Here is a 20,616-nt window from a genome sequence, read left to right on the forward strand (position 1 = left end):
CGCCGATTCAAGTGAGATGTGAAACTTGTCTTTGCACGCATCACATCACCAAGCCGAGACTGGCATGTCTTGCACTAGAGACGATAAGCGATCGTCATACAGGAAGGAGAATGAAGACGGGAGAGCATCGCAGAGTCTGTTGGTCTATCGCTAGCGTCGCGCCCGCACTGAAGGAAGACATGACTATCACCTTGGGATCTGATGGCCAGCTGCGGAGTTGTGCAGGCGGATCTGGAGATGCCGGATCAGTACCTAGGGCTATGGGATAGCTCCGATGGCAATGAGGAAGCAAAGGAGGTTAGGATACGGACGCACAGCACAGCCCAGAGAATGCATCGTGGACAAGGGGACGACGACTGACGCTTAGAGCAAACGAGCGACAAAATGTGTACGGCCTGCGTTCCCTGCATGTATGCATGTAGCGGTACATAAATACCACACTATATATGTATGTACACATGCAATCTGCACATGCCCATTTTTTTCATCGCTGCGTTTGGCTTTGATTTGGGGGAATCAGTTGCCTAGGATTTCCCGCCTCTAAAATGCAGTGCGTCATTAGCTTACGTGGTGTGATTGTCCTTGTCGCAAACAACCGCCTTCTCTGCAGGCTCATTTGAAGCAAACATTGGAAGCAAACAAAATCCCTACAGGCAACTTGGACCCAAAGCAAACATTGGCAAGGTCCCTGCAGCAAAAATCCCCGCACAGCACAACAGAGCAAAGCCGAAGGGGAATGAATGGCTTGTTCAGTGGGCGGTGGTGAGGTGACCTTACGGTGGGTAGCATTGGGGAGATGAGGTAGCAGTGCTGATAACGGGTTGGGTCTGTAGTTAGCGGTGTACATGCTGTTTGGCACGAGCATTGGCCCAAGCTAAAGTCCCAGTCTATTTCTTTAGGCGTTTGCACCCTTGCGAGTATCTCCCCTCCCCTGGGGCTTGGGGACTTTCTAGCGAAGCAGGGCTCACAGCCCGCCTAACAACAAATCAATCAACTGGGAGTGTGGCCTTGACGTAGTAGAGCCAAAGCGGAGAATCGGCTCCTACGCTAGCAAGCAAGCAAACGAGACAAACAACAAGCAGCAACATAATCAAGCAAAGCAACTGGATTAAGACGAAATGACTGGGATGAATTCGAACGATGACGGGGCTGGAACTGTAACATCCAAGACAAACAAACAAGCCAATCCTCGCTCTCGCCCTCCTCGGCCTCCCTTGTCTCTAGCGCTGAGCTGGACTGGACTGGGCGGGAAAAAAGAAAAGAAAAGAAAGAAAAAACCGAGCTGCGTGGGCGTCCGCCCCCCCTATTACAGTTTTACAGGCGTTGATTGTGACGGATGCTGCAGGTGCCTCAAGGGAAATCCTACTGCCCTTCATTCCCTTGTCCTCCCATCATCCAGGCAGACAACGAAAAGTAAAAAGTGTCACCAGCTCTGATTCTCGCTGGTGATGTGCGTCTTCGGCTGTTCGGGGCTATTGCTTGCCCTTCCCATCCGACTCTAGTGAGACCAAGCAAGGCTACAAGCAAACTACCTGAGAGAGACGGCAACATGGAAAAGGTTCATGGAAACAAAGAACGGCAAGCAAGAAAGACGAAAAAAAAAAAAAGATCAATAAAATATGCCCCCCTTCAGGGAGTTCAATGCCATGCTGCGCTCGTGGCTTTCCTCTCCATCCCTCCCTTCATTCGCATCCTAGGTGGGGCTTAACACTAGGCAAAGTTGGGACCTCCTCTTCAACCTGCCGGCTAAGCTGTCGTTTTTTGTCTTGGTCTTGCCTCTGCCTTTCTATTCGCCCGGGCAGCTTGCGTGGCTTGGCTTGGCCATATCACACATCACTGCTCTCTTCTCGCTTTCGGCTCTTCCTCTTTCCACCCATCGCTCGCAATGCAAGCAGGAGTGGCCACGACCGGCCTGTAGCTTCCTTACTTCGTTGTCTTCCTTGCTTTGTCATAGAGTATTAATTGTTTGGGTGGAAAGCCTGTGCTGTGTTGCTGGCTGTGTGCTACGCTACTGTTTGTATGGTGTGTGTACCCTCCAATACCAGACCAGGGCTTAAATATCAACCGTATCCTCGAGCTCTTGTTTGTTTGCTTGCCCTTGTTCTACGCCCCTTCTCCATCCTGTGCTATATCCCCCCCCCCCCCATCGACCTTATAAATATATAGCCCTTAGCCCTTCCCATCCAAGTCTGGACTTGAATCTTATTGTTCCCTTCCTGGCCTTATTCTGTTTTTTGTTTCCTTTTCCTCGCCGTGTGATACCAACAAACTATCCCGTCTTCGTTGCCGCTTTTTACCTATCCATTCCATCATGGTCTCTCTCCGTGCCTTTGTCACTTGTGCTATGGCCCTCGGTGCCACTGCCGCACCTCTCAACATCGCCCGAGACACACCAACCACCTGGACCATCCAGGTCTTCCCTGATACCCCTGCCGAAGTGTTCCATGGCGAAATCACTGAGGTCTGGAAGGAGGTCTTGGCTGAGAACCCTCACTTTGAGGAGGACTTCCCTAACTTCAAGAAGAACCTCATCGCCATGGGCTATCTGACGGCGGACGAGCTTAAGAAGCGCTTAGCCCCTTCTTCTACCCTTTCCACCACTTCCTCAAAGGAAGATGTCCAAGACTGGTCCATTCAAGTCTTCAAGGGCGGCGATGTAGAGAAGTTTGAGGGCGATATTGTCGACGTCTACACCGAGGTGCTTGAGACGAACCCTAAATTCGAGGATGACTTCCCCTCCTACAAGAAGCTGTTGGTCACCATGGGCTGGATGACGGAGCAGCAGGTCGAAGAGGCCGAAACCGCTGCTGGCCTCAAATAAGATGATGGGTCCCTAGACTATCCATTCTTTGGTGGTTGTAGTGCACTTTTGGCTCTTGCTCCAAATCCTAGTGAACGTGTTGAGGCGGCAGACGGGTGTTGTACATAGTTTTCTTCTCCTTTTTTTTTTTTCTTTTTCTTCTTTTTCGTCAGTGTCTATTTCTTTGCCGACATCGAAGCTAGGTTTGCTTAGCTTTGTTTTACCAGTGTGTATGACTGCAGGAAGGTGCTGAGGTGTGTCTTCACACACGTCCACCGCCCAATGTCTTCCGTTGATCATTCCGTTTATGTATATAATACATCAAGTACATATGAAACTTCTTGCTTATAGTTGTGGCCATCGAACCACTCACTAACTCTGTTGTATATTTGCCCTATCTTAAAGTAAGCCAAGTACCCGCAGAATGAATATATCGAAATGTGCTGCGGAACAAGCTTAAATCTTCGGCTTGGCGTTGGGCACAACAATCCATAAGCCCTGTGCCTCTGCAAACACTACATCATTGTTCTTGACCGTGATTTTGAACAATAGCTTTCTGGTCTCTATGCGGTCTAGCTCAGCCACTACCGCAACGATGTTCGGCGTCAAGATGGGCTTTTTCAGCTGCACCGATATGCTTGCCGTAAAGACCCGCGCATCAGATAAGTCGGGCACATTGTCGGGTAGCTTGTGCTTCATCTTAGCGCCCATCAACTCGTCATAGTTGGTGTAGATTATGCTGCCCATAGCCTCGTCGATAATGCATGAAATAAAGCCTCCGTGGGTTGTGCCGTTGAAGCCGTTGACGCCCGGCTGCAGGTCGTACAGCACAGTGACTACGGGATTGAGCATAGTCAGGCCCGAGGAGGATGCTGGCTTGGAGGTCTCGGGATGTGGGCCGAACGGATCCTGGAAGAAGCCAAGCTGGTGCGGCACAGTCGATGGTGTTCGTAGGGTCTTGCGAAAGAGCTGGTCTTGCGTCAAGTCGACTGCTACAGTGCCGGCCCTGGGCTCATGTGGAACGAAGTGCGTTGCACCGGGCCGAGAAATTAGTGCAGCGCACCACGGTGTTTTGCTAAAGTGGGCGATAGCATCCTGTACTTTTTGGTCCATTGTTGCTGGGGGATGCAGTAAAGTTTATGGTAGGGAAGTCTTGGATAAATACTAAATGAAGGTGTTTTGAGAGAAATGGTTATCTCTAGAAATCAGAGTGAAGCCTCGGAAGCTAGAGCCTCAATGCCGAGGTTGCAGTAGCCTTTATATGGGTGTAAGTTCCCCCTATGAAAACACTAGGGTTAGGGTATGTGATCTTTTTGCGAGGCACGTCATTACCTAATTGGCGGGTTCCGGCGAAAAGTCCGCCCGGGACCGTTGGAGTTGGAATTAAACGATTACCGATTATTAATGCGGATACGCATCAACGTACAGCCCGTCGGGACTACAACGCCATGTGCCCGTGAAACATTCATTCCATAGATGTGTGAGGGGTTGAGGGGTCTAGACATCTTGGCTGGCTAGCTGTATAATTAAAATCTAGGGCCGAGACTGTAGAGATTGCAAGAGACACCGAAAAAGAGACGACGGCTAGCCTTAGCTGTGGTGAGGGTTAAGGGGGGCAGTCTTTTTGTCTAGGTCCTAATGAGAAATACAATATATCGTAAGTCTTACAAGCTAGGCATACACGTTGAGCTAGGGGCTTTGCAGTTATTCGCCAACAGTGACTGGACTGGACTGCAGATAACCTTGTACTAGCTTTAATGCTGGCTGGAATCAAAGAGGCTCAATTCTTTGTGTTGTGGAGGGTAGTCTTCGTAGTTTGTGGATAGATAGGGTCTCCTGCTCCTCGCCCTCCTTCTCCTAATGGTTGTTGTCCTCCTCCACTTCTTCGCCCTCCTCGTCTTAGTTTACGTTCTTGTCCAACCATCCGATGCCTTGATCATGTAGTTATACGCCATGCCCTGACTGTGGAACGTCTCCGCAGGCGCATGCTTGTATGACATATCCAACGGAGTCTTTCCTAGCTCACTAGTCGGCACTGTAAGCCCCCGAAAGCCTGGCATGGACGCAAGCTTCGGAGACATATTATGCATAACTCTCAAGCTGTGGCTTGTCTCGGGTGCAGCAGTGCTGAGGAATGGTTGTGGTGGTGTCAAGCCTAGAGACATCTTCATAGAGCATTCTTGTTGACTTTATGAAGGTGTTGCTTTTGTATTACTGTATCATAAAGCGCTTCCAAGTGCATATTGACCAGTTGGTATAACCTGGGCGTCCAGCTTATTGAGAGGCTACATGGTTTCATAGTCCTCACTTGCCCGCTTCAACTCGGTGCCTATCGCTCCTATCTCTTTTCTATGTTTCTATAGCCTCTTGCTAGAAGACTGGACCAAGGTGACTGAATTTCCAGTGATTTGAAAGTGCAAGCACCAAGCAAGCTTACCGGCTATTGAAAGGCAACGGGAACTCCAAGAATCGCGAAGCTAGCCCCGAGTATCCTGGACTGGCTGTTGAGTAGCTCCCACACGTATCTCGTCAACTACGTAGGTCTCTACCTGACGAGTTACCGCCTTTATAGTCCTGGCTGTATTTCACAATGTGAGCTTTCCACTGGCTAGGCATACCGCTTAGAGAGATGAAGCAGCAGAGGCTAAAAGAAGCTCGTTTTATGGCAGATGTTCAGGGTATACTTGCTAAACACATAGTGATTAAACCCAAGTGTATGTCATCTACATTATCTAGTATATAGGCTTGAAGCAGCGATGAAGGAACTCGGACTTTGAGCGCGAAATATGGCTAGCCATACCAAAGGCCCAAGAGAGGCCACATACGGGATTTTGATATGTGCCTGTCTGCTAGCAACTCAAATACGACTTGTGTAGACGTGAGAATGTTGTTAGCCCCGGGATGATTCACCGCCTAGCTGTAATGCAAGCCTCTCTAGTCTCCTGATTAAAGATCCAAGATGGCTAGTGCCAAAGTCCGTCCCAGGGTCGATGTTTACTGTGAGCTGGCGAGAGGGACTGCAGTAAGCAGGCTACCTTTATGGCTAGCATGGCAGTCCTTGTTTTGGTTTGGACGTCTCTCAGACTCATAAACCTAGTGGTATTTTAGTAGCTGGAAAAGCCCATGGTCTATGGTCTGCACGAAGCCTAGCCTACGAAAGCAACTATTGTGTAGTGTATCGTTATGGCCACATGAAACGGTGGGTAATACGGGCCATGAATAGATGACCGTGTTCATGTAGCTCAAATGCCCTTAAGCATAACACTATCAACTAATGTTTAAGCTCCCCTGAAGTGATTGCCATCCAACACATGGTCAGTACGATTGAGGCGATGTGAAGATCTTTTTTTATTTTTTATTTTTTCATGATATGGTGAGACGAAAGATGAGATGATATGAGGTTGCAAGGCCGGAAGACAAAGATTAAAAGGCTGAGAGGTTGACAAACGTCAAGGCGAGTTCAGTGTATGTCAGGATGGGATATCACAGAGAGGCGAGTAACTGGCTAATGTCACGGCTTGGGCGCTGTGCTGGAGTACAATGCAAATAGGAGGGTGGTTTTGGGCTTAGATGGTCGGGAGTCACCAACTCAGTTGATCAAGAGAAGATATGTTACTGTATATAGGGAAGCGGTTTTGTTTTTGTCTGGCTGTATGAAACAAGTTAGAGAACTATAAGCCGGGGTTAATTGCTCAATAAGGCGCACCGTAGAGGAAGCATGCTAACTAACCAACCTATCGACGTCTGTCACATTAATGGTGTCATCCTCTAAGGCGCAATTTCTGCCCGGCCTTAGGGACAGGACATGCTTACAGCGAAGAGAAACATTATGGGATGGTTTTACTCATCACAAGAGACACTGATTTCCGGTCGCCGACGAGTGCAATGCCGTGGGTTAGTGATGCTCACGCGCAGGAGAGTGTGCTACCCATGCCATATTTATGCTCGCAAAGCTATCATTGGCGCTAGAGAATGCTCTAATGGTGGGTGCAGCGTGGCGAAGTACGCTTCAGACAGTAGCACTTGCATTTTGTCTGCAAAGGGCATTGCCATCTTGACGGTGAGTGCCGTCTCTGGTAGCCCCAGGTCGGCTTTTAGGAGCTTTGGGTGCATTTATGCAGCTACTTATTGACTCAGTTAACAGGCTGAATTATCAAGCAGATACAGGCTAATTAATCTCGCACCATATTGCCTGTCTGCTAAAGTACTTAATTCCCAGAATACGACATGGCGACGGGGTACTACTGGGCAAAAGTGCCGAGAGGTCGTGATATCCTAGAATGATTGAAGTATTCCCAAAGAGGCGTCTCTCGCCTTTCTGGCGTTGTTTGGCTGCTCGGCATTTCTATGACCAAGGCCCCTATACATCTGGTAAGTGCTAATGAGAGACCCCTTTCATTTCTTTGGTCAAGTCCATATTAAGCTCTATGAGACTATATGTCGTTTGTCGTGCCATTATAGCACATATCGACGCTATAGGCCATGTAGAGAACAACCTGAGACTATTCTCGGGTGGCAAATAATATGTAAACTAACTCCCAGAGCCGGTGAGTAATAGCCGTTGTGTAGATGTCTTTGCTATGATACCGCCTCAAATCTAGCAAGAAGTGGAAGTACCAAAAGGCAATAAAGTAAATCCGGATCCTGCCCCAGGGGCCTGGCTCGCTCTTAGCCGGAGGCTTATAATGAGGGGGGAGGGGGGCTCGTCTCATATTCTTGACGGGGAAGAAACAATCGTTGTTCTATTCTCGCCATCTTAATCCTTGCACCTTGTAGTGGCTCTAGTCTTACTGCCTCACTTTGAGGGTTCAAGTCTCCCTAGTCAAATGCGCTTAGTGGTGTGCCCTTTGTACTTGCAGCATGTACTTGGATACTAACGCTTGCCTATCCGCTTTCACATATTTAAGCAGAAGCTCGGCCGGCCGGTGGATAATCTGTGGATGGATGGAACAATATGGCGGGTGTTCTGTTCTGTTACAGATTCAGACTAGAAGGAATCGGTGCGTGCATTGTGGCCCCTGGAACTCCTACCCCCTTCCCCATCCCCTCCCTCGTCACGCATTGGGGCAATGCCATTACAAAAGAAGATCATTCTCCTCAACCAAAATTACAAGGATGGTTTCGTATTTGGTGGGCATAGGAATAAGACTGGACTGGAGGCGCCAAGATGGCATATATCTGGCTATGTGAAGTGATGTCAAGGTCTGGTTGAGTGTGGTGGTGTGTGCAACTCGGGATAAGCCTTGAGGCCTTTTGTGCTTTTGGTTTTAGTAGACGAAACTACGTGAGAGGAGAGCGAGTGTGTTATTAGGATGGACGCACTTCTGTTGGTCTGTAGCCCTTGTAATCACTAGCCCTATACCCCAGGCTTTCTCCACACCATACCTTGTCCATTATGTTCATAACACGATGGGCCCTGGTCTCTTGCCAAAAAGAGGAAGCCCGGGCACTCAGGGCACTCCTCAGGGCACTCCTCAGGCTCTGAGGATTTAGGCCGGCTCAAAAAGGTAGATGGCCTCGGCACTGCACGAAGGATTCACAGTATCGGTGTTAAATTCAACAAATTAACTATGTGAAGAGCCTGCGGCACGAAGAGAACAAAGGGACGGGCGCGCGCTCCCTGTTAAAAACGGGCTAAAGAGCTGGGACCGGTAATTCAGGAAGCCTAAGAGATGGTCTGAGCACTGTTTCGAACATGGACTTCAGTGAGCTTGGGATGAAAGCGTGCTTATGCCTAGCCACTGAGTATTAGACACAACCGGATGGCAACAACGAGCAGGCACACTAGAAACTACCTGCTGTGCTGCTTGCCCCTTGTATGTGTTGTTGTAAAAAAAAACTCTTGGTATTAGTAGTATAAAAGATGCGGCAGTCGCTCCCTTTCTCGTTACGACCCTCCCTCTCTCCTCCATCCATCATCACCACTCAGTCTTGTCTCTCTTTTGGCTCCTGGCTTGAACCATCTTTATCCCTCTCCCTTTAGCATCAGAGTTGCTTGTAGTTTCCTTCTTTATTTCTTTGTTTTCATTCTTTGATTTGACTTGTCAAGTTGTCCCTCGCTATCTGACTTGTTTGTTTAGCTTCGTTCTTTATACATCAGACGCCTTTTATATCATCATCACCATGAAGTACCAAATCGTCTCTCTTCTGGTCAACGGCGCTGGCGCCGCCAATCTTCTTGCTGCCCACTCTAGCGGGTCTGTGTTCTCCCTGAGTTTTGACAAAGACACTTTGACACAGACTGGAGTAGTCTCTGGTGACCAAGCCGGTCCCAGCTGGATTACTCTGTCCAGCAACAACGGCGGAAAAAAGGCTTACATTGCCGACTCATCCGGAGAAAACGCCGTGTCAGTCACCTACGATGTTGATACCAATGGCCAGTTGAAAAATGCTGTCCTTGGAAAGTCACCCACAGGTGTCGTGCATTCGGCGCTCTATGGCAACGGATTCTTTGCCGGCGCTAGATAGTATGTTTGAACTTGGTGTTGTCCCATGCCTTTTGGTCTCGTCATAGCTAACTCTTTTATTTTCTCAACCACAGCGATGGCGGCAGTGTCTTCACTCAGCGGCTTCCTCTAGATGACAACAGTCCCGTGCTGGACTCTTTTGTCTACACCATGTCTTCTCCTGGACCCAACGCTGACCGTCAGCAGAGCCCCCACCCCCATGCCACCTTTGTCGACCCAACCGGCCAATTCCTGCTTGTCCCCGATCTGGGCGCTGATCTGATCCGCATTTTCCGCATTGAGACTTCTGGAAAGCTCACTGAGTGCCCTGCTGCGGCCACGCAGGGAGGCGAGGGCCCCCGTCATGGAGCCTTCTGGAAGTCCACCTCTAGCGAGACTACAGGTCTGTACGTAGTCAATGAGCTAGGCAACAGCATTACCCATTGGAGCGTTAACTACGGCCAGTGCCTGGAGCTGGCTAGCGTTCAGACCCTGAGCTCGTACACAGCTGAGAAGCCGGGCAAGGCTGGTACCAAGGCCGCCGAGATCCAGGTCAAGGACAACTTTGTCTATGTTTCCAACAGAGGTGACGAGTCTTTTGGGGCCCAGCAGGATTCGATCGCTAGCTACTCTATTGACCCTACCACTGGAGAGATGAAATTCATGGAGTTGACCAGCGCCCATGGCTACATGCCTCGCACTTTTGACATTCACCCCGATGGTCACTTGATGGCCATTGCCGGACAAACATCGTCTAATGTCGCAATTGTTGAGAGAGATACGGCCACTGGAAAGCTAGGAAAGCTTGTGGCTAACCTGGAGGTTGGTGCCGTAGGCGACGTCAATAAGGGTGATGGCCTAAACGCTGTGGTGTGGGTGTAAACATGTGTGAAAAGGGGTGGAAGTTAAGGTGATTGTCCGGCTTTGATAGAACAGCCTGTACATATTCTTTTGGTACATATTTTTGCTGGCACCAATACAAGGGCGAAGCGCAGCTCTTTTTTTCTTTTCCGTTTTTACTTGTTTTTCACCTTAAAATCATATCATGGTATTTCAACCAAGCATAGTTGTGATTGATCATGTCAACTCCCCACCCCCTCCTTCTTGACAGCTTAGTGCTCGCCAAACGGATAGTTGAACTTGAGGAGGCCGTTGAGTCCACCAACCCAGCCGTCGTCATCTTCTGCGGCACCTCTGTCTGATCTGCCGGCAAAGGATCCCCGAAGAACACAAGGCACTCCGCCGGACCAGGAGCCCGTCTCCTCGGAGAACCTGAGCCTTTCGCCAGCCACATGAATCTCCATACCGCTGGAAATTCCTGTGAGTCGCTTGCCATCGATGCTGACTTCTAGGTTTCGACCGCGGTTCTTTTTACTAAGCTTGAGCGTGACCTTGGCGTTGAGGGGCAGAACCAGAGGACGAAATGAGAGACTCCGCGGGCAGATTGGGGTCATAAGAAGGCACTTTACCCATGGGTGGACAATAGCGCCGCCAGCACTGAGACTGTATGCTGTGGATCCAGTGGGTGTACTTAGCAGCATCCCATCAGCCACTACTTCTGTGAGGAACTGGTCGTTGATGTATATGTCCATGATGGCGAGGTGCGGGTGCTCGCCGCGGTGTATGAGAAGCTCGTTCATAGCATGGAATGCAAAAGGCTCGGTGCTACTGTGTGCAACCCTGAGGGTTTCAAGGTCCTCTTCGAGCATAAGATCTGTGTTGATACTCTTGCCTTGTTCATTATACACTTCAACTTTGATCCGGTGGCGCAGCAGCATGCGGGAACCGCGATGTGAGCCCATGCTTTTGCCCCGGATTCCCGGCCACGCAATGTTCTTGAACTCCTGGTAAAGGGGAAACGCTTTGCGGTTGATGCTAGCAGCCTGCGTGTGTGGCCCTTGCAGGTCCTCGGCTGGCACGCCGCTACCACTCATGTACACCTCTCGCCACGCGCGTTTGTAGTCGTCAAACTTCCACTCACCAAGGAATCCGAGTGTTCCCATGCTGAAGGAGAGCATGGGCGGCACTTGGCTATGCATGCCAAACAGGCGGGCTGCTCGCAATATTGTGCCATCACCGCCGAGGGTCGCGACTATGTCTACTTTCGCAGGAAGCCGACTGGTGGGCCCGGTAAATACAGGACACGGCAGTCTTTCGTGCATCACTTGAGCCACTGGGGGCTCTAGCAGAATATTGAGACCAGGATAGTTGGTCCAGATGTACTTGATGAACTCGCACATGTCGTCCATAACATGGGGAGTCAGTAGTTTGGGCACTAGAAGCACATTTCGCGGAGGCTTAGGCCAACTTAGCGTCATAAACGACTCACTATCTTCTGTGCCATACGTATTGCGTGGATAGCGAGGGATGATGCGGCCGGGAAGATTCTCCATGTCACACAGGTCCTGGCGGGCACTAGTAGCAGAGAAGCACCGCGATTGGCCAGATTGGCAGTATTGTGGCTTATAGGCATTTATTGTGTATTTACGCCAGCAGGCTCGGTTCCTTGAGCTAATAAAACGTCTGTTGACGATGGAAGCTTCTATTAAAGACTGCCTCATTGTATTGTGAGCTAAGTGTAAGTGTAGCTGTTGGCGGAGTCAATCTAGGTGGTAGAGCCCATTTAGCGCTGTAAATACCGCGTGCAAAGGGAGGCTAAGGAAATGCAAGCCCAAAGCAGAATGTGTTGTTTCAGCGGTGCTTGGTGCTCTGCCAAACCTTCCAAGCTTAGTGAACGTATGACACGATGAGACGATGAGGAAGATTCGAAAGAAGACAAGGGTTCTATTCTGTGTACTATCGATAAGGATAAGAATTCAAATGTTGTTCGAAACCCTAATGTCATCAAGGGTTATATCAGAAGCTTACTCTGTCTCGCCAAAAGGTGGGTGTGTGCTTGCGCTTACCTTGAAGTACCTGGAGGGAGGGTGATGATTGACCGACGAAACTATCTCGGCCATAATGAAATAGAATATCAAGCTATTCCTGTTTTGAGTAAGTGTAATGTTGGACAATAAGTGCATACTTTGAGAGAAGCTTGACTACTTATTTCGCACTTCATTCCAAAGAAGTACTACCACGGAAAGGTCACAAGCTATTATTTATATGTCGGCTGGATTTAGTTTGGGCTTGTGTTTTCTCCGCCCCATCCGGCAGTTGATATGATAAGCAGCAAGCTGGCTAGCTAGCTAGGGGAGGGGGGGATGTTGGAAGGCGCCGACTATCTTTTATTTTCTCCTTCTTGCTCTCCCACTCTACTCTCCAATTCAATGCCCGAAACTCAGTTTGTCTCTCCATTAACAAGGATTAAAAGTACAAAGCATACTGCTAAATTATATATATATACATATATAAAGTAAATCAGTCCACTTCGGGTTCCAGGCAGAAAGAAGTCAGCCCAATAGCCAGGCTCTCTCTCTCTCTCCCTCTCTCAGTCCGCCCCGCACGATCCGACGTCATTTAAAAAGCTAGGAAATTTCTCCAGCTCCAGTCACAGCTTCCCAACATAAACCCTCCGGTACTAGCTAGAAGCTAGGAGCTCTTCGCCTTGTGGAGAGTTTTGGCCATAACTTGTCTCGAAAGAAAGAAACATTGCCCTTCTGCGAATAGCAACTGCAGCCTGATTTTTCTAAAAAAAAACCCGCCATTTCCTTCTTTCCCTTCTCATCGCCCTTTCCTTATCCTTTTTCTCCTTGGAAAGCACGACTCGAGATCTTTCCAGAAAATACATCACGTCACCGCCGACCGTACCGTACCTACCCCCAAGCGTGTGTGCCTTCCTTTTTTGACTTCTTGGTACGACGTCTATTATTTTTATTTAATATTTTTTTTCTCACTATTTTCTTTGGCCTTTCTCCCTACACTATAACTATAACGCTGCTGCCTTTGGTTCTTTGTCTCATTATCCTATATTCCTCCTCTTTCTCTCCGTCTTCTCTGTGGACTTTCCGCAGCCATGAATGCGTTGCTCAAAGGTGCAGCAATGGATGTGCATCCGGGCGGCAAAGTCAAACATGGGCCACTGATGCAAGTTGCGCGCGGGGTTGTTCTGGCTCTCTATTTCCTCGTGGGCTGTCTAGCGTACGTCTTGTTTTCTTTGATGCGGTGAAAGAAGCTGATTTTTTGTTTTATTTTCTCTTTTCCCTCTCCTTGTTCCTGGTCTGGTCTTCCTGTCTGACTTTTGGTGGCTGCAGTACTAACAAAGAAACATCTCCTCACGCAGTATTCTGGCCACCCAGGTCCTAGGTTCCCCCTTGTACTGGATCAACCGGCCGCTCTATTACTCGTACATCGCCCTGACAAAGCAGTCCTTTGCGTTGCTGGCTATTACCGTAACTCAATGGTGGGGCCCGACTACCATCCGCATCAGCGGCGATGACTCGGTTGCAAACCAAATGCGCCGCACTCAGGATGGCCGCGTAGAGTTTGACTTCCCCGAGCGCCTGGTTCTTATTGCAAACCATCAAATCTACACCGACTGGCTGTATCTGTGGTGGGTGGGCTACGCCAACAAACTGCAGATGCATGGGCACATCTACATCATCCTCAAGGAATCTCTGAAGATGGTCCCCATCCTGGGCCAAGGAATGCAATTGTACCGCTTTATCTTCATGTCGCGCAAAATGTCCATCGACCAGCCACGTTTGGCCTACCGTTTAGACAAGCTAAAGGAGAGGCACGTGGCACCAAACGGTACTGAGTACATGAACCCCATGTGGTTGCTACTGTTTCCAGAGGGCACCAACATCTCGCCCAACAGCCGGCCACGATCCCAGAAATGGGCTGATAAAATGGGCATCAAAAACCCAGAGCATGTGTTGCTTCCTCGCAGCACGGGCACCTATTTCTGCCTAAAACAGCTAGACCACTCTGTTGAGTATCTGTACGACTGCACTGTTGCGTATGAGGGCATTCCGTAAGTCTTGCTTCCCGGCTCTATCCGCGATTTTCTTTTAAAGCACTGCTAACCGTATGGATGGCCTGGGCAATGTAGTCGTGGTGGCTATGGCGAAGACTACTTTACTCTCCAGAGCACGTACTTCCAGGGGCGACCTCCCAAATCAGTCAACTTCCACTGGCGCCGATTCCGCATTGCTGACATCCCGCTGGACACCTGCGAGGAATTTGATCGTTGGCTGCGGGAGCGCTGGTACGAAAAAGATGCCTTGATGGAAACGTACTTGGCCACTGGTCGCTTTCCGACTAGCGACCTTGCTAAAAAGGACTACATCGAGACGGCAGTGCGCACAAAGTACCCGTTTGAGTTCATTGAGGTGTACAATGTGTTGGGTGGGATCTTGGGCGTGACACATTTTGCCCGACGAATGGTGCGGGCTCTTTTGCGCTAGTACGAGCTATGAATGGTAAGATGGAGGGTGGTGTGGTGGAGAGGCTGTGCTAACCGGCCTACTATTGGTTGGCTGTTACTCTATGGTGCTTTACTTGTATCTTTGGTCGTCATAGTTTGACATGTTTTGCGGATGTTTGTTTACTGGTGTGTCGAGAGTGAAAGTATACCCTTGCGAGAATCAATTTGAGATATTATGCTATGAACTTATAGTTACATGTGTGCCTTATCCAAGAGAAACCATTGTATGTCCCTACTCCTGCAGTGAGACCTGAATGCCTTCCCGCGAACTCTTGATCACAGCTTCGATGATTTTGAGAACATCGCGGGCCTGGTCAGCCGGGACTGGAAGATCCTCCCACTTGCCTGAAGCCACAGCACTGGCCAACTTCTCAAAGAGCGGCCTGTATGTTGGTGGTTTGATAGTAGGCACGGTCTCCTTAACAAAGGTTGTGTCATTTTGCGCCCTGGTTAGCTGGCCATACCATTCAGCGTCCTCAACACCTAGATTTGGGTCATCAAATGCCATGCCGCCCTTGAGCTGCGTTTCCTGGGGGTCTAGTCCCGTCTTGTAGAAACTGCCCTTTGTTCCACGGACCCAAAAACGCGGCTGATGAAGTTCGGCCGACATGACGCTGATGCGCACAAAAACACTCAAGCCTAGTTTGTCGTAGCTGAGCTGGGCATTCAATGAGTCGGCCTGGTCAACAGAGAATACACCATCACGTTGAGAAACATGGTTGCCATAAACGCGGTCTGGCATACCGTATAGGAAATAGATTTGGTCGATGAGGTGCGATCCCAGATCAAAAACAGGGCCGTTGCCGTCGGCAAGCGTCATGGATGTTTTCCAGCTTTCCGACTTGTTTGGGCGGTAGCGGTCGAAATGGGTCTGGAACTCGAACACACGGCCCAGAGTGCCAGCATCAATCAGCTGCTTGAGGGTCTGGAAATCAGCATCCCACCGGCGGTTTTGGTACACACACAACAAAACGCCCTTTTGCTTGGCTAGATCAACTAGGGTAGTAGCCTCGGCGCTAGTAGGGACAAAGGGTTTCTCGCACAGAACATGCTTGCCAGCCTCAATGGCGGCCTTAGTAAGGGCAAAGTGCGAATTTGGAGGGGTTGTGATGATGACGATATCAATGGCAGAGTCGGCAAATAGGGCATCAGTCGAGGTGTAGTGCTTGACCGAGGGGTGGTCAGCAGGGGCAGAGCTGGCGGCGGATGGCGTGCGTTGGACAATGGCATAGAGGCTTAGGTCGTTGACCAGCTTGACAAAAGGAATATGAAAGACCTTGGCAGAGAGGCTGTTTGGCGACAGATGATGTCATGTGTCAGTCACAAATGATCGACCTATGCGTGCATTGCATTAACGCAAGCAATGGTGGGTGGTTTTGACGTAGAAAAAGAGGGGAAGTTCGAGCTTACCCATAGCCGATAATGCCTACGTTGAGCGGAGCCATTGTTGTAAGGTATGAGCGAGAAATGCAGAAATGCCAGGTAAAGTCCTAGTCCAAGAAATGCAGTTGTTGAAGTGTCTTGGAACACGGGCAAACCACGGCGAGGTGTTCTTGCAGTTATGTATCGCAGAAAAACAGCAAAAAGGGCTGCAACCATGACTTAATAATCAATCGCCGGGCTTATGTCGGCGGGAAGGAGCTCCACCCGCAATTGACTAATCGGAATTACCTATTCGGAATTAATACCGACCGGAAACTGCCAAACTTAGATAGTGCCTATGGACTCGACAGACTCGGCAATCCTTGATTTGGGCAATTACCTCGTATTGACACGGTGATAATACAGTGGTTAAAAAAAAAGGGACCCGATGTATATAAGTCAGTCAAGACACGCAAGCTAACCCAGATACAAGATCATATTGGACCAAATGTACACATACACAAAAAGCGAGCCAACCAAGAATCCGGGCCTTTAAACAAGGAAAGGATAGGCCAAGAAAGGAAGCAGTTAGGGAGTCCAGTCCATACTTTGGGAGACAACACCCTTGTCTCACTGTGTCGTTGTCACAAACTGAGGGGCTGTGGAGCAAGCCCCAAAGGCTTCACAAAGCTTCTCATGAACAGGACCAGAGCTTCCTAGAGCTTAGATCCTACGCGGAATGATTAAAAAATAATGCAAGGTGGGGGCATTGCCCTTGGTCAAAGATGGGCTATGGCAGCCTGGCGTTCATGTTCTAGCTGGGGAGCCAGAACGTGGCAGATTTCTTGCTTTTGTTTCGCCCTGCTGCTTGCTGGCAACAAATTTTGACCAGGGAAGAGAGTGAGGCTCGATGAAGGTGGCCGGCCACTTCCTGATGAGATCATACAATCTCGCGTTGTTCCTATGTCTCTCCTATTCTTGGTTATTTTGTATGCTGGCGCTTATGAATGCATATCCGAAGGAACGATAACCTCCTGTCTATTTTTTTTTCCCTCTCCCTGAGCTCTATCTTTGACGGGGGCAGTGCCATGCCATGAGTCAGCCCTGAAGATGAGGGAGATCACATCGAGATCAAGCGGCAATCAAGAAATCAACTCGTCTCAGAATAGCGCGGGCGTTAGACTGCGCAAAGCTATCTGCAGAGGCATCAGCGCTTGCTCGACAAGCTGCGTTCTTGTTGGCTGTCAAACCCCCATTCCTATTATAGATAATCCCTCTGGAGCGGGCGGCTCACGTCTTGAAACGAAAGAAGGAAAAAATTAGAAAAAAAAAAAACATAAAAAATAAAAATAAAAACAAAATAGACGCCTTTGGTCATCGTGGCATATGATTGACCCAAGCAAAGCATCCAGGCCTCTAGGCCGTGCCGCCTGATCATGCTACACAGCACACAGATAACTGCCCAATGTACAACATCGTTAACTAGATTTTTTTTTTTGCAATGCCGCCATACTTGGTCAGGGTAGTCCTAGAAGATGAGGCAAGACACATACAGGGCCAATGCATGTAGGGCAAAGGCTGCCTGGCGGCTCATTCTCTGTTCATCGATTTGAGGGGTATCTATCTATCAGGCACCAGCTGGGCAAAATGGGTTCTACTCTGCCTTAGCTCTCCTTTCTAGCTTAAATATGTGTGGTGTCCCGCCAGGATAACAGTGTTTTCTGGTCGACCAACTTAGGTTTCTTCTTCTACAGCCTTCTTCTTGTATACATACTCGTTATATTACAGATCTCATCTTCCAACTTGCACTTACTATTTTCCTACTAAGCTGCTTTCCTCACTGCCATCATGTCTACCGCTCGCTTTCCTGAAGACATTTACCTCTCTGATGATGAGCCCTATCGCCGACGTACAGCTTTTGATGATGGTTTCCTGCCCTCTCCCCAGCTATCTCCATTCTGGCTGCATCAGGCCGGCCGCCGGGCCGACCACCAACAAATAGTCGTCTATCCCCAAGAAGGCAAAGACGTCTACTCACGGCGGCCGCATGTCAGCTGCATTTCCACGCAGCCCAATATCTACTACGACGAGGAGCAGGAGAGAGCGCACGGCCTACAGCATGGCCGTGTCCCAGTCCGTAATTATGAGTATCCGCGCCGGTCTGTGTCACACACAGCACCACGCCAGCCTTATACAGACCTAGGGGAGTTTCACCTAGCACGCCGCTTCAGCGAAGAAGGGTCCGACTACACGCTCAGCGACTCGGACAACTTCACTGATCAAGGCGAGGTGGGGAGTGAAATCGACGTTTCTCATACCCAGAGATCTTCATCAAGACCTGTTTCGGAGTTTGCCCCTCGCCCACGTTCTCTTTCTAGATCGGCTAGAGATGAAGCCAACCGTCGTAGATCCATGTCTAGGCCAGCCTCAGAGCCGGAACAGCAGCCAAGCATCAAGGTACCGACGATTGAGAGAGAAGTGATAACACATTTTACCCGCATCGATCATGGTAAGTGCCGGTTACATCAGGGGGATGTCTCCGCTCCTAGAACACTGGCTCACGTATCTTTAGGCATCATCGACGCCCGTCCCAAGACTCAAATACGGATCCATTCACCGCCGCCCCTTCAGCCGGTCTCGCAATCTCGGCCGCATTCGCGCCATCGCGATTCGGCCCAGGTCAATATTGAACAAATCGTCCACCGCCGCCCTATCCGTAATCAAAGCCGTAGTCGAGCCACCGAGAATACAATGGCCTTAACAGTCCCGCGGCCGCAAGGTCACCGGCGAGCATTATCGGCAGCTCCTCTGCTCTCCCCCCATGATGATCTCCGGCTACAGCAGCGCCATGAGGAAGAACACAGCCTTTCTCTTACCATAAGAAGACCGGGCGTGCCTACTGAGGCAACTCAAATCACCACACGCATCAATGAGAATGGGCAGATAGGCGAAGCTAGCAATGGGATCACGCAGGGCTGGACCACTATCGATGTGCCTCCCGGCACAAAGCGCATACGCATGGATGGGGCTGGCGGATCGGCAGCCGAAGTCACGTGGCACGGGTATAAAGGCCTTCGCCGGGCACGGTTCATTCATGATCCAGAGCAGGAGGCTGAGGAAGAGGTGCTTCGCCGGTCTCGGCCAGGATCACGGGCTCGATCTGGAGAACGAGATGGCAATAAAAGAGGAGAGCAGGGCCGGGAGAGAGGACGTGAGAGGGGACGAAGGCCGGATATTACCACCACTTCAATCAAGCCATCTCGCCGACAACGCGAAGAGTCGTGGATCGAAATCCCCAAGAAGATTGTTAATCGGGCGGCGCTCCGGGCCCACGAGTATGACTTTGAAGAAACCGAGGCCTTCTTCTACGTCAAGGCTTATCTAGGACCGAATGAGGTGGCGGAGCTCATCGCACTAACCAAGCAGATACGCCGTGAGAAGCGCCGCATACGAAAGCTGCGAGAAGGGAAAGGTCGCCATCGGCAGGATCATTTTGCTAAAAAAGGCATTAGATATGATGGCGGACAGGGAGTGTTGCGGTACAGATAGCCAAGTCGTGCGCACTTCGAGAGGGAATGGACGAGGGGGGATGTAGACTACAGCCTGATGACTGTCTGAGGAGAGCATTCTTGTGCTCCCGTCGATACCGTATTACATGACAGTCTGTAGCTCTCACCCATATTTTTTAGCTGTCTTTCTGTCTTTAGCCAAGTCAGCTTATTATAATCCTACGTCTGTTGAAGAAGCCAAAATGATGCCGTACTCCTTTTTCTTTTTCTCTAGCTTATGCTTGTCTCATCTCGTAATTTAGACGGACCCTATTGCAAAAGGCCCGCCCATGCTTTTTCCCCCTTCCATGTGACAAGCCAGACATGCGGAAAGCGTGAGACACACTGTCTTCCGGGGTCTCAAAAGTAAGCTGGCCAAAGACCATCCGGATTAGTAAGTATAGCCTTGGGGCTAGGGGTTGAGTTGCTTCTGAGTTCCGGCCCAGGACGAAAAATGAGCTTGTACACGGTGTAAATAGTGCGTACAATAATGCTATGCATGGCTATGGCTATGGCTATGGCTATGCATTGCAAACTTCAGTCGCCATGTTCTCTAAAGCCGCCGTAGGGGGCGAGACGCAGGCCATATGCAGCTGATGAGGCCTGGCCAGACCCTTTTCGTGTCCACATCTGTCTCACGCATTTCGGCCAATAATGAACGCCCGCCCAGTTACGGTGGTAAAAGTCCATGTGTCTCGTTTTCGATATCCATCATCTCAAAGAGCCCATCGTGGAGAAGGCCAAGTATAACGTTACTTTTTGAGGGCCGTATGTATATCAATGCCATGCATGTCTGGTTCTGTGGTCTCATTGTTACTCCAAGCAATGCCACGGTTGCCTCGGCATCAGTATCGAGTCTTGAGCTACCCTAAACCATTCATTGCCTTCCATTGTCACATGGCTCAAGACAGGCTAGCCAGGCTAGCTAGAAAACCGCCTTTGAATGCTGTAAGCGAAGGTGGATATACGCGAGCCAAAGCTGGCACGAATACGTCTTGTTTATTTTTAGGACACAGCTGTTGAGCGGCAAAAAGGGCAAGGCACAAAAGAAGAGTTAGGGCCACAAGACGAAGCATAGTGAATGAAGCCTAG

At 49.7% G+C, this 20,616-nt stretch overlaps 7 protein-coding genes across 7 annotated transcripts; 4 read left to right on the forward strand and 3 right to left on the reverse strand.

The window, feature by feature from the left end:
- Positions 1-2,311: 2,311 nt before the first annotated feature.
- Positions 2,312-2,821, forward strand: HOO65_010460 (uncharacterized protein; the record flags this gene model as incomplete). The annotated part of the gene is made up of 1 exon (XM_070999724.1): positions 2,312-2,821. One exon carries the CDS (start codon positions 2,312-2,314, stop codon positions 2,819-2,821), a length of 510 nt encoding a protein of 169 aa, XP_070862282.1.
- Positions 2,822-3,256: 435 nt separating this feature from the next.
- Positions 3,257-3,913, reverse strand: HOO65_010461 (uncharacterized protein; the record flags this gene model as incomplete). The annotated part of the gene is made up of 1 exon (XM_070999725.1): positions 3,257-3,913. The coding sequence occupies one exon, from the start codon at positions 3,911-3,913 to the stop codon at positions 3,257-3,259; it is 657 nt and encodes a 218-aa protein (XP_070862283.1).
- A 5,010-nt stretch (positions 3,914-8,923) lies between these two features.
- Positions 8,924-10,128, forward strand: HOO65_010462 (putative 6-phosphogluconolactonase; the record flags this gene model as incomplete). The annotated part of the gene is made up of 2 exons (XM_071005931.1): positions 8,924-9,267; positions 9,342-10,128. The coding sequence occupies 2 exons, from the start codon at positions 8,924-8,926 to the stop codon at positions 10,126-10,128; spliced, it is 1,131 nt and encodes a 376-aa protein (XP_070862284.1).
- A 230-nt stretch (positions 10,129-10,358) lies between these two features.
- HOO65_010463 (NADH kinase pos5, mitochondrial) lies at positions 10,359-11,639 on the reverse strand (the record flags this gene model as incomplete). The annotated part of the gene is made up of 1 exon (XM_070999726.1): positions 10,359-11,639. One exon carries the CDS (start codon positions 11,637-11,639, stop codon positions 10,359-10,361), a length of 1,281 nt encoding a protein of 426 aa, XP_070862285.1.
- A 1,562-nt stretch (positions 11,640-13,201) lies between these two features.
- Positions 13,202-14,594, forward strand: HOO65_010464 (putative acyltransferase; the record flags this gene model as incomplete). The annotated part of the gene is made up of 3 exons (XM_071005833.1): positions 13,202-13,326; positions 13,469-14,161; positions 14,240-14,594. The coding sequence occupies 3 exons, from the start codon at positions 13,202-13,204 to the stop codon at positions 14,592-14,594; spliced, it is 1,173 nt and encodes a 390-aa protein (XP_070862286.1).
- Positions 14,595-14,846: 252 nt separating this feature from the next.
- Positions 14,847-16,059, reverse strand: HOO65_010465 (putative oxidoreductase C26H5.09c; the record flags this gene model as incomplete). Its single annotated transcript, XM_071005926.1, has 2 exons — positions 14,847-15,903; positions 16,025-16,059. The coding sequence occupies 2 exons, from the start codon at positions 16,057-16,059 to the stop codon at positions 14,847-14,849; spliced, it is 1,092 nt and encodes a 363-aa protein (XP_070862287.1).
- A 1,765-nt stretch (positions 16,060-17,824) lies between these two features.
- On the forward strand, positions 17,825-19,525 carry HOO65_010466 (uncharacterized protein; the record flags this gene model as incomplete). Its single annotated transcript, XM_071005700.1, has 2 exons — positions 17,825-18,485; positions 18,549-19,525. The coding sequence occupies 2 exons, from the start codon at positions 17,825-17,827 to the stop codon at positions 19,523-19,525; spliced, it is 1,638 nt and encodes a 545-aa protein (XP_070862288.1).
- Positions 19,526-20,616: the final 1,091 nt, after the last annotated feature.

Source organism: Ceratocystis lukuohia (assembly GCF_044167205.1).
Source record: "Ceratocystis lukuohia strain C4212 chromosome Unknown Supercontig1_pilon, whole genome shotgun sequence".
Lineage (NCBI taxonomy): Eukaryota > Fungi > Ascomycota > Sordariomycetes > Microascales > Ceratocystidaceae > Ceratocystis > Ceratocystis lukuohia.